Source organism: Molothrus aeneus, chromosome 7 (genome assembly GCF_037042795.1).
Source record: "Molothrus aeneus isolate 106 chromosome 7, BPBGC_Maene_1.0, whole genome shotgun sequence".
NCBI lineage: Eukaryota > Metazoa > Chordata > Aves > Passeriformes > Icteridae > Molothrus > Molothrus aeneus.
Window position 1 is genome coordinate 22,972,269 of NC_089652.1, and position 11,800 is coordinate 22,984,068.

The 11,800-nt window shown below is 61.9% G+C and overlaps 2 protein-coding genes across 2 annotated transcripts; one reads left to right on the forward strand and one right to left on the reverse strand.

Moving 5' to 3' along the window:
- Positions 1-735: 735 nt before the first annotated feature.
- LOC136559000 (rac GTPase-activating protein 1-like) lies at positions 736-5,401 on the forward strand. The gene is made up of 16 exons (XM_066553840.1): positions 736-820; positions 938-1,140; positions 1,224-1,360; positions 1,554-1,632; positions 1,820-1,873; positions 2,498-2,575; positions 2,929-3,049; positions 3,300-3,460; positions 3,672-3,833; positions 3,978-4,073; positions 4,145-4,346; positions 4,423-4,528; positions 4,678-4,810; positions 4,885-4,987; positions 5,095-5,212; positions 5,286-5,401. The coding sequence occupies exons 1-16, from the start codon at positions 736-738 to the stop codon at positions 5,335-5,337; spliced, it is 1,890 nt and encodes a 629-aa protein (XP_066409937.1). The 3' UTR covers positions 5,338-5,401.
- Positions 5,402-6,249: 848 nt separating this feature from the next.
- GMPPA (GDP-mannose pyrophosphorylase A) lies at positions 6,250-11,088 on the reverse strand. Its single transcript, XM_066553325.1, has 12 exons — positions 10,973-11,088; positions 10,808-10,905; positions 10,618-10,721; positions 10,059-10,251; positions 9,835-9,894; positions 9,563-9,693; positions 8,695-8,829; positions 8,408-8,505; positions 8,159-8,205; positions 7,969-8,061; positions 7,709-7,877; positions 6,250-7,620 (listed from the first exon to the last, which is right to left on the reverse strand). Exons 1-12 carry the CDS (start codon positions 11,013-11,015, stop codon positions 7,520-7,522), a joined length of 1,272 nt encoding a protein of 423 aa, XP_066409422.1. The 5' UTR covers positions 11,016-11,088; the 3' UTR covers positions 6,250-7,519.
- Between the last annotated feature and the right edge of the window lie 712 nt (positions 11,089-11,800).

The window sequence follows — 11,800 nt, forward strand, 5'->3', positions numbered from 1 at the left end:
CTGGGCACCCCCGGGCCAGGGACCCGGGGCAGAGTACGGGCAACGCGCACAGCGACGGGGCTTTGCTGCGGGGAGGTGGCTCCATCTGCAGGACACGGGCCGGGCCGGGAGAGCCGGCGCGGGGGATCCCCGCCGCCCCCGGCCGCCGCTTGGTGTGCGGGACACGGCGCTGGGGCACAGCGGACAAGGACATGGGCTCCTCCGGCCATACCCGCGCCGATACCGGGATGCGGCCGTGGGAAAGCGGTGCCCTCTCCAGCATCCCTGTACCCCCAGCGCCTCCCGCGCCCGCTGATCCCCCGGATACCCCTGCACGCCCCGAGCACCTCGCACCCACTGCCCGTGCACCCCTTAAGTGCTCTCATCAGGTACACCCAGTGTCTGGGCATCCCCCGCCCCCAAAGGCAACCCTCACCCCGCTCCAGTGCTGCCACCCGCACCCCGGGGCATCCCACACCCTAGGATCCCGGGAATGCTGCCCCGCGCCGGCAGCCGCCGGCCCGGCCGGTGGGAGCCCGGTGGCGGCGGGAGGCGGAGGCGGGGCCGGGACGGGCTCCACCCCGGCCCCCGGCCCACATAGGCCGGCCGGGAGGGCCCCTCGCCCCCTCGCCTGCGCCGTCCCGAGGCCCCACGGAGTATCTCAGCGGAAAGCGTGGGGCAGGAGCTGCGCGTGGAGACGTGCAAAGGGGGTGCCTGGCTGCGGGGCCCCGGCGCCGTCCCGTCCCGGGCGCTGGGATGCTGCGGCAGCGTTGCGGGCGGCTCCTGGCCCGGCTGGAGCGGGGGCTGCAGCTCCTGGAGCTCGGCGGCAGCGTGGAGGAAGGTGGGTGCGTGAACCCTTCGGCCCGGGGCACACTGGCACCCTCGTCTCTGGGGTGGTCTGGGGAAGCTGGGGGCTGGCCCCCCGTCCCGGCTGACCACCCGCTGCTGATGTGCCCAGACTGCATCCGGATCGCTCGGTGCTTCGAGGCGACGCGCCAGAGATGCTGCCGGCTGGAGCAGGATGGGCGTCGTGCCCGCGAGCAGCTGGCCCGTGTGGAGGCCGAGCGGGCAGCGCTGGAGGTGAAGCTCAAGCACGCCCGAAACCAAGTGGAGGTGGAGATGAAGAAGCGGCACCGGGCAGAGGCTGAGCTGGAGAAGCAGGTCGGGGGCTGGCCGCAGGGGTACCCTGTGGGGCTGGCTGTGGGGCCCTCAGCCTGCTCACCACCCCCCCGTTTCACTTGCAGGAGCGAAAACTTCAGCTGGTCCTCGAGTTGCTGATGCGGGAACCATGGGGCAACGAGGCACTGAGCAGGGAGCAGTGCTCTGTTCTCAGTGCCCTGGCTGGCCGGCGCCTTGGGGCAGCCTTGGCACCCAGCAGGAGGTGAGCAGGTCCTCACCCCAACCCCTCGGGCAGCCCTGGGGTCAGCTGTGCCCCTCTCCCCCCTCATCACTGCTGGGCTTGAGGGGCTGGCTGGGCAAGGTGGTGCCTGGGCTCTGCAGAGGCATCAGCTGTGGGCTCCCAGGAGTAGGTGCTGGCTGAGGGGGGAATTGCTCCAGCTGAACTCACTCTGCAGGTCATCTGCAGTGGACGAGTCGTGCCAGTCCCTCCTGTCCCACTCGGATATCAGCTATGACCGCACTGAGGATGACGTGGTAAGAAGTGTTCGGCTGTCAGTCTCAGGGCTTACCCCAATAGTGAGGGGGTTGTTTTGCCCCACTTCTGCAGTGGCACAGCTCCTTTGTATATCCATGGTTAGGGGTGGGCTGCTATCAGAGCTGGAGATGAATGCTGGGGATGCCCCTGGCCTGATGCAGTCCCAGACTCCCTGCTGCCTTTCAGGATGTTGATATGACGCTGGTGCGGACCCTGAAGCGCAAAGCTCCGGACAGGCAGGTATGAGGAAATGCTGGGATGTGGCAGTTTTGAGGGCTGGTGTTGAGGTGGTGTCTGTGCCTTTGTGTGAGTGAGGATCCCCCAACTCTGATCACACTCCTTCAATGTGCCCTTTGGGTTCCTCTGCCCACCCAGGTCCCAGTGTGCATCCCAGGCTGGGGTGCTGGCCGTGTGCCATGCAAGGTGAGGACACCCAGATACTCCTCCATCCCAGTACAGGAGGCTGCAAGGAGCCTGGCAGGGAATTTAATTTATTGATGCTGTGCTGGGAGCATCATCTCTCGGCAAACCTCCCACAATCAATAGAAACTCCATTACGCTCCACCATCGCCCAGCTGGGCTCCTCAATAATTCATCACCATGTGCGGGCATCCCGCACCCCGCTCTGCTTGCACCTCTGCATTGCAGGCCTGACCTGGCTTCCCCCAGCCCCAGGGCTGGCTCTCACCTGGTGGGGAAGCCTCAGTCCCCTTGATGCCTGATGTGGGGCAGTGCTTGGGGAGTAGGGTGAGACTGGGACTTTTTGCTGGGCTGAGGCCACTTGGCTTGGGTACACTGGGGAGTGGGGAGATGTCAGGGAGGGGAGAATCTCTGCCTGCTCTTCACGCTGTCTTCTGTTTCCAGCGTGTGTCCCTGGCCCCTCAGGTTGGCCCTGTGGTGATGGCAAAGCGGCACCGTTCTTCTGTGGTACCCCATAATGCTGTGAGTAGAGACCCCAGCGTGCCCTGGGCAGGAATGGGGTGCATGGGCTTTCCCAGTGCCAGAAGACAATGCTGCAGCCCTCAGTCCTGTGGATGCAGTGGGGACAGTGCACAGCTGTCTGCTCTGGGTGCCTGTGTCCTTCAGCCTGTATCACCTTGGTCCTAGTGGGGACAGCATCCCTGGCTATGCTGGACCACTGCCCGAAGCCTGCATCCCCCTGTACCCATGGTGGCAGCATCCCTGGCTGTGCAGGACCACAGGGATGGGGATCAGGTGGACCAGTGATCATATGGGAGATGTTGGAGAACTGTGGGGCTGCAGTCACATGTCTTATTGGTGTCCCATTTTGGCAGGTGAGTGTCCCCTCTATGCCGCCTCCTGCTGAGGTCCCAGGCCCTGCTGACAACCTCCTGCCTGCTGTTCTGGTGCCTCAACGCCGCTCTCGCCAGGGACATCGTGTCTCTGCACATGCAGGTCATAGGAAGGGCTGAGGAGGGGTTTGATGGGTGGTATGGGACCAGCCTCAAGGTGCTGCTGTCACAGGAGACGGAGGGGATCTGTTGGGGATGCTTGTCCCCACCGTGGAGGTATTGGGGCCCTCTGGACATGCCAGATGCCACTGTCTCATGCAGAGATTCGCTGTGAGGTGGGAAGCCTCCTCACATCCTAGCTGGTAGAGTGGCTTGCCTTTCAGGTCTCCCTCCACGGCCTCCTCCCTCTGCAGAGCTGACCACAGTTTGGGGCACCAGTGAAGATCTGGGCTGCCATGCTGTGGGGCAGGAGAGCCACACTGAGGGCAGCTCAGTGGGACAGCCAGCACCAGCCCCCTTGCCCTCACCCCCACGGAGTCTCCCAGCAGTCCAGCACAAGTTCACCTCCAAAACGGTGCGTGACCCAGCCTCTCTCTCCTCTGGGGAGGTGGGCAGGGGAGAGAGTTATGGGGTGGGAGGGCAAAGCTCTCCTTCATTCCCCAACCCCTTAGCTCCACCTGCCAGGGGAATGGATGGAGACAGTGGGACCTGTCTGGGGGAAAATAAAGGAGTGTTACTGGGTATCTGCAAGAAGGGGAGCCCCTGATACTGTTCCCCTTCTCCAGGTGATCCGCCCTGAGCCTTGTGGTGTCTGTGGTTCCCGCATCCGCTTTGGGAAGACTGCCATCAAGTGCTGCCAGTGCCAGCTGCTGCTGCACACCAAGTGTCGGGAGCAGTGCCCCAGCCTCTGCACGCCCAGGCCTCACCACCACGCCTGGCCCCGGGAGGTGAGGGGGCACAGTAGTGCTTGGGGGCCTCTCCATGTTCTCGTGAGGCTTCAGGGCTACTGGCCCTAGGATGCTGAGCCTCTGCCCACCCTGGCTGCAGGGCTGGCTGGTGGGCACAGCGCAGGTTGGCATTGTTCTCCCCAGGGTGTGCTGGCTGACTTTGCGCCCTCCACGCCGCCCCTGGTGCCCACGCTGGTGGTGCAGTGCGTGACCGAGGTGGAGAAACGAGGCTTGACAGAGGTAGGGGCCAGGATGGTGAAGGCAGCAGTGCTGTGGTTCCCAGGGGCTGAGCCCTTTTCCCTGTGCCCCAGACAGGGCTGTACCGGGTGCCAGGTGCGGAGCAGCTGGTGCGGGAGTGGAAGCGGAAGCTGCTGCGGGCTGGGGGAGCGCTGCCTGCCCTCAGCACTGTGACTGACATCCACGTGGTGTGCGGGGTGCTCAAGGACTTTCTGCGGGGACTCAAGGAACCACTGGTCACCTTCAGCCTCCACCCTGCCTTCCTGAAGGCTGCTGGTGAGCAGGGGTCCCCAGGTGAGGGAGGAGGAAGGGACTGTTTCTCCCCTAACACTGCTCCCTGGCGCTGCCACAGACATCCCTGATGATGCTGCCAGTGACACAGCCCTGCGCCATGTGGTGAGCAAGCTGCCCCCAGCCAACAGGGATACCCTGGCCTTCCTCATGCTGCACCTGCTCAGGTGAGTGGCTCATCCTGGAACGGGTCTGTCCCCTTCTCCCAGTCTCTCTGCCCATCGCCCAGGCTTTGTGCCTTAGAGCGAGGAAGCTGTGGATGAGGAGCCCCTGGGCTGGGCAGCATGCTCACACCACCCTCTGTCCCCCCTTGCAGGGTGTCACACAGCCCTGACTGCAAGATGGATGTGCTCAACCTGTCCCGTGTGTTTGGCCCTACACTGGTGGGATACAGCTCAGCCAACCCCACACCACTCGCCATCATGGAGGACACGCCTCGGCAGTGCAAGGTGAGGGGTCCCTGAGGTGTGGGGTGAACCCTGGGCACTGCCAGTGTCCCCATCCAACACCTCTCTCTGCCCAGGTGGTGGCTCGTCTCCTTTCGCTGCCACCCAGCTTCTGGAGAGGCTTTGTGGAGACAGAGCAGGAGAACCTGGTGCCAATGCCAGCCCTGGGATGTGAACATGGTGAGCACACGAGCCCCAGCCCCCACCCATCATGGCCTTCGGCTTCCTTGAAAGGTCTTGGTTGTCCATGGCTGGGCTGAGATAGCTGTCCCCAATCTGTCCTGCAGCACCCTTCTTCCAGCCCATTGGCTCTCCAGAGCCCAAGTCAGGCCAGCTGAGCCCAGCTGGCACCTGCTGCCTCCCCAGCACCCTGAGGAGCTGCGTGGGCAAGGCCAGCCGGCCCCCGTGAGTGCTGTCGGGCGCGGGTGGGGCCCAAGGGAGCTCGCTTTGTACCCCTGACTCATCTCTCCCCACGCAGGCAGGGGCCAACCCCGAGGAAGGTGGGCCGGTTCTTCCCTTCTCCTGTGTAGCCTGCAGCAGTGGCTCCCTCGGGACACGGAGCTGGCACTGGAGGAGGAGCAAACACTGCAGGACCAGGCAGCTGCCTGTGGGGTGACAGTGCCGGACTCAAAGCTCTGCTCTGCTTCCCTGGGGACTGGGGAGCAGAGCTGGCTCTGGGCAGCTGTGGTGGCAGGGATACTACACTAGTGCTTGTACTTTGAATCAGGTTTGTATTAAATGTTTGCAGCAAAACACACCTGGCTGTGGCTGCTGTCTGTCCTGCCCTGCTGCTGCCAGGGTTGGGCTCACTGGAGCCTGGCTGTGCAGCAGACAGGAGCTGAGCAATGCTCCACAGAACCCGCGCTTCGGGAGGGCAGGCAGAGCCCCCTCCCACCCGAGCTGAAGCCCTATTCTCCTGCTCTGGAGCCCTGGATGTGGGAGGCGCCTCTTTGAGCCCAGATGTTGGCCTCAAGTAATTGGAGCCGTTGCCGCTCAGGGCAGGACAACCTTAAAGTGTTTCCAGACTTCCTGGCACCTCAGTGGAGGCCTCTTTAACTCCTTCCTCCCCTCAGCTCAGGCAGTGCTAGAGGTGCGCAAAGCCCGAGCAGGGCTGGGCTGTACAGCTCTTTCCCTCCAAGAGGGGGAAGCAGGATCATGCTGTAATGGAGCGATGTCCCAGGCAGGGCTTGTCCCCCAGACAACTCTGCAGAAGGGGCAACCAGTGCAAAGGGATTTTTGGGAAAAGAGGCATTACACAACAGGGATAAAAACTGCCCCTGTGCCACGTCAAGCAGCCAATAAACCTTTGTCCCTACTAAAAACCAGACCAGATGGGGCACATGAGAGAAAATTCATGTGCGATCCTGAAAGCAAGTACTTTGGCTCAGTTTTCTCCAGCACAGGAGTGTACACCAGAGGGCAAGGAAATTAACACATCCAAGGCAGAGGCAAAACTCAAGGAGTTTAATGTGCTTAAAGCTAGGGAACAGCTAATCCCTGCCCAGGACCACAGGAGAACTGGCACAGGAAGGCACAGGGCTAGGAGCAAGGATTTACTCCAAATCCATCAAACTGGGATGGTACTGGATGGATGGAGAATACCTAATACAGTGCCTTGCTGAAAATGAGAGGCATGATGGGGCCCTTGGTGGAGTGCAGGGCTTTAGCACAGAGTTCAAAACCAGGGAGGTAAAAGGATAAAGGGCAGCATTGGTTACTGTAGACAATCTATGCCAGGCTCAGGAAGAAATTGCCTTCCATAAAATCAGGTTTTTGAGGCAAGGTGAGGTGCTAAATCTCTGCCACTTGCACACACATATGTTGATTACTCCAGTGCCAAGTGGATGTGGCTGGTGACAGGGGAGATATGCAGTGAGCCCCCTCAGGCTCCAGCCATGCTGGTGTGAAGGAGGCTGTTGGCCCACCAGGGTAGCAGGGGCTTGCTACCCTCACTCTGAGCCCTGCCTAGGCAGCAGGCACAGGTCTCAGCCTGACAAGAGCAGGCTTGGTAGGGCTGGCAGCTCTCCTGGCACGCACTGAGCCCAGGGGGCAGAGGTGGTACTGGGGGAAGGGGTGTTCTTGCAGCTCCCTCCAGGGCCAGCAGGCCCCCAGTCCGACCCAGCCCTCGTGTGGGTGCCAGTGCCCTTAGGACAGCCTAGCACTGCTGTTTTCCCAGCAGTAGGATGGAGCCAGCTTAGGCTGTTGCAATCATGCTGAAATCAAGAGCCTCAATCTGTTCCTGTGGGGTGAGCTGCCTACACATGACAGGCACATTCAAAGCTCCCAGGTCTTAGAGATGGGCCAAGACCTTCCAGGGAGTTGCAGACAGCAAATAGTGCAGGGATAGCCTGGTGAGGAGTGGCAAGGTGGTGCTGGTAGTGCCCTTTGGTGGAGAAACACACAAAGTTGGACCCAAGACACTGCAGGCAAGAAGTGCTCCCTGCATATGCACGTAGGCTTGTACCAGGGCCATGTACTGTCCCCAAAGCCTTCACCCTGGCCCAGGGCTTGTCCCTGGGCTGCAAGAGAAGCAGCATGCAAGGCTGATGCTCATCAGCTTTAATGTCTGTCTGGAGCAGTAGTCAGGCACTTGCAGGGCTCCTGGCCTGCACCTACCCCTCTGGAGATGCTGAGAAACTCCCAGGATGTGAGGCCTCAGTGCAGGCTCTTGTGGGCCACAGCAGGGAGCAGGGGGCTGGTGCTGCCCATGACTCACAGGATAATCTGGTTTTTGTAGCTTCGGCTCAGCTCCTTGTGAGGAAGGACAATGGAGTTGAGAATGACGACCTCAGCCGGAATGGTGACACTGCAGCCTGGGAGGGGAACGCAAAGGCTTTAGCTGGAGGGGAGAAGCTGCCCCGGTGAGCAGGCCCAGGGTGCTTCCACACAGCAGCAACGTACCCAGGATTGTGATGGACGGCGTGAGGCGCCCGTCTCGAAACAGGGTCTCACTGTCGATCTTGGCATAGGGATCGTTGGGGTTGGGGTCGCTGGGTGTCCCCTCAACCCGCGCCCAGCGCCCGATCGTGCTGTCCCAGCCCACAATGGTATTCAGGACACAGGTGTGGTCCTGGGATGAAGGAGAGGGGAATGCAGGGTGCTGCTGCCTCCCTGCACGGGGTGGGGGTTGACACCAACTCCCTCAGGCAAGCCCCACTTACATGGAGTGAGGCGCCGTGCAGGACGATGGACTCTCGCACGCGCACACCGGCGCCCACCGTCACACCCTCCCCTATGGAGACGTTGGGGCCCAGCTGTGAGGACAGAGGCAGGTGATGAGGACAAGCACAGTGATGCCCTTGGCACCCCTGAGCATGTCCCTGCCCCAGGGCCCCCCCAGCCTGGACTCACCACTGCAGTGCTGTCGATGGAGGCTGTCGGATGGATGTACACATTCCCTGCAACACAAGGCAGTGGATTCAAGGGAGGCAGCCCAAGGAGCACCTGCCTCTCAGATAAAGAAAGGTCCCACTTGAGGGTCCCACTGCCTCTCTAGGCAGCCCACAGGATCACCTGCCTCTCAGATAAAGGGAGGTCCCACTCGTGGGTCCCCCTGCCTCCCCAGGCAGCCCCAAAAGTGTTAGTGTGTCAGAATGGTACCTCGGATGACAGGGCCTCCAGGTTTGTTCTGGGCCAGTCTCTCTGGGTGGCTTTTGCTGTACTGGTTCAGGTAAAGGCGGCTGGCATAGATAGCAGAGCTGGAGGAGGAAAAGCAGAAGATTGTTATTGTCACTCTGGTGCTACCAGGGCAGAGGAGGATCCAAAATCAGCACCACCCACCCACACCCACGGCTCTGAGCACCCTGTACTCCCAGCCGTGATACTAATCACTTCCATCCCTGGTACAGATCACTTGATGCTCCTGCTACAGCAGCTCCAGCACTTACCCAGCTGACTTGATCTGGCTCCAGAAGCCATCAGTTTTGTAGACGTAGAGTTTGCCACTCCCAGCCAGGGCCGTGAAAACATCCTGCTCTAGCCGGATTACTTCTGCACGCTGCCAGCCATTGGAACTTTCCTCTCTGGAAGCAAGAGCCCTGTTAGACACCCACCCCAGCCATGGCCTCACCTAAGGACCCCAGCAGACCTACCCTCCCCAAATTCAGGGACTCTGACAATCCCAGATTCCCACCTAGCCATGCGCTTCTCCCTGAAAGTGGGGAGAGGGCCAGCTGCAGGCTAGGTTGGGACAGTCCCACTGAGCCCCAGAGCAGCAGAGGGACAGCCAAAATAAGCTCTGAGCCAGAAGCTGATGGTGCAAGAGCCCCACCTAGTCCAGGTGGGTGTATGATCCTGTCCCCAGTCCAGAGCCTGCACAGCTGGATATTAACTTGGGTGGTGGCAGAGGGGTGAGGTGACAGGCTGGCTGGTGCAAAGAGCTGGAGAGGGGAGGAGAGCATTCCCAGGTGAAAGGCTTGCTCAGCCTCTAGTCCAGAGCTGAATGAGAATGGGGTGGGAAGAGAGGAAGGGAGAGGGAAAGTCTCAAGCTGACCAGGAGCAGAGCAGAGGAAACAGCAGCCTGGAGAAGGGAGGGAAAGCATGCATTACCACTAGGAGCAATCCAGCCCAGAGAGCAGCGAGTGCAGACACAGAGGGAGACTTACCCAAGGTAAGGACAGCTGGTGCAGGACCAGGAAACAAGTGAGTGATGGCAGAGGAGGAGAAAAGATAGAGAAAGTATGGAGGATGAGCGTGCTGCTGCAGCCCCAGGAAGCAGGGGGGTGGGAGGGACACAGAGCAGAGTGAGACACTCACAGTGCTAGCTCCTGTTGGTTCCTCTGGAAGACTTCACCAATGTGCTGGAAGATTGCAGGTGTGAAGAGGTAGATACCACAGTTAATGATCTCACTGACAAACGTGCTTGGCTTCTCCACGTAGTGCTGAACCTGGAGGCGAGGGAAAAGACATGAATCCCAGGGTGCAGCCCCTCCATCCAGCACCACACCCTCTGTGGCACCACAGGCCCACACAGGTGACACAGCACCTGCTGCCCACACTGTGCTCCACTCCCCAAGGCCCTCCAGTACCTCCTGTGTGCCCGCATTTGCCACGATACAGCCATAATTCAGTGCCTGTGTCCTGTTGGCCTAAGAAACAAGGAGGACGGTGTTAGCAATGGTGGAGCAGTAGGCACAGGGAGGCAGAGCAGATGAACCCCAGACCTCTGGGACCCACCCACCACAGGAGCTGCTGGCTTCTAAGCCCACGGCAGAGCACTGCAGCTCTTCTGCTCCCCAGCACTGCCACTCACTGTGGTACCCAGAATGACAAAGCTGTGCATGTCCCCATGCTGCTGCCGAAACTCCAGCATCTCCTGTAAGGGGAACTCTGAGCACACGTCTGCGTTGAGGACAAAGAAGGCCTCAGCACCACCTGACAGGATCTGGTCTCGGAAGTGATAGATGCCACCACCCGTGCCCAGGGCTGCGTACTCCTGCAGATACCTACAAGCCAAGCAGGAAAAAGGGAGGGCTTAGGGAAACAGGTGTCTAGTGGCACCTGGCAGGGCTGGGAAGGATTGGAGAGACATAATCCTGCCATCCAGTGATGGGTTTCATGCAGGCATTGCACAGAAGGAGGCTGTTGCAGCTTAGAGCTGTGCTAGAGAGGCATCTCTGGAGCAGGAACCATCCAGGCAGGGGCCAAGGCAAAGGAAAGGTGGTGGAACTAATGGGGGAACCAGGCTGTGCCCATCGACCTGCCCAGTGCCAGAGCACTGACTGGGGGCTGCCAGGCTGGGGCAGGCAGGTGAGGACTGAGCCAGGCTCTGCCACCGTGTGTCCCCTAGGGGTGAGAGAGCTCCTGCCCACCTGATGGGAACCTTGAACTCCTGCTGCGCTGATACGAGAAAGCGGCTGAGGGCCTCGTTGGGCTGGTAGAAACCCATCAGCAGGATCTCCTTCATGCCGGGCACCTGGGGAGGGACGGAGGAAGGGATCAGAAAGGAAAGGAATGGCACTTCTCCCTTGGCACCACGGCCCCAGCCCCCGGGTTTCGTACCTTGGCGCAGGCCTCGATGTGGTGCTGCACCATGGGCACTCCGGCCACGGGGAACAGCGGCTTGGGCACCTCGAAGGACAGCGGCCGGAACCGGGTCCCTGCGGAGCACAGCGGGGTCGGCCGGGCACTGCGCCGGTGGGACACCCCGCGGCCCGGCGCACTTACCTTTCTGCGGGCCCCCGATGAGGATGACGGCCTTGAGCGGCATCGCGGCTCGGCTCCGCTCCGTTCCGCACCGAGCCCCAGCTCCGCCACCGAGCCCCGCAGCCCGGCCCGGCCCGGCCCGGCCCCGCCGCCACTTCCGCGCACGTGGCTGGGACACGTCAGCGCCGCGCCGGGCCCTGCGCCGCCGCCCGCCCGCCGCCAGGGGGCGGCCGCGCTCGCTGTGAGGCACCGGGGCCTGGGGGGCGGCTGCGGCCGGGCGGGGGCGAGGGTGACTATGGGGCCATGGTCAGTGTGTGGGGGCCATGGTCAGTGTGTGGGGGCCATGGTCAGTGCAGGGGTGAGGTGCTCAGTTGCGGGGTGCGATGATCCATTCGGGTGTGCGGGTAGCGGCTGTGGCCGTGTGCGGCTGTGCAGGGCAGCGTGAGCGTGAGCGTGCAGGGCAGGTGCTGTGGCTGTGTGTGTGCCCCAGCGCTTCGGCGCGCCGTGCGGGGACACCACGGGCTCTGACACGCCCTTGGGACGCAGGGCCTGCGACAGGCACAGGTCTGCAGCCACGTGTGTGTGTGTGTGTTGGAAGCGTGTGACTGCCCGCAGGCACCGGGCCGTACGCGTGTGCCCCTGCCCGCCGCGGCGGGCACGGCACCCAGGGGCTGGGGGGGCAGCGGGCTGTAACCGGAGCGGTCTCTGCCGGCACGGCACGGCACGGCCTCTTATGGGTAGCGGATATTTATAGCCAGGCATCAGGTCCCTCGGCGGCACCTGCCGTGCCCGCAGCAGGAGCCCTGCCCTGCTGTCCCGCTGTCCCAGCCACCATCGGGCCCTTTGGCA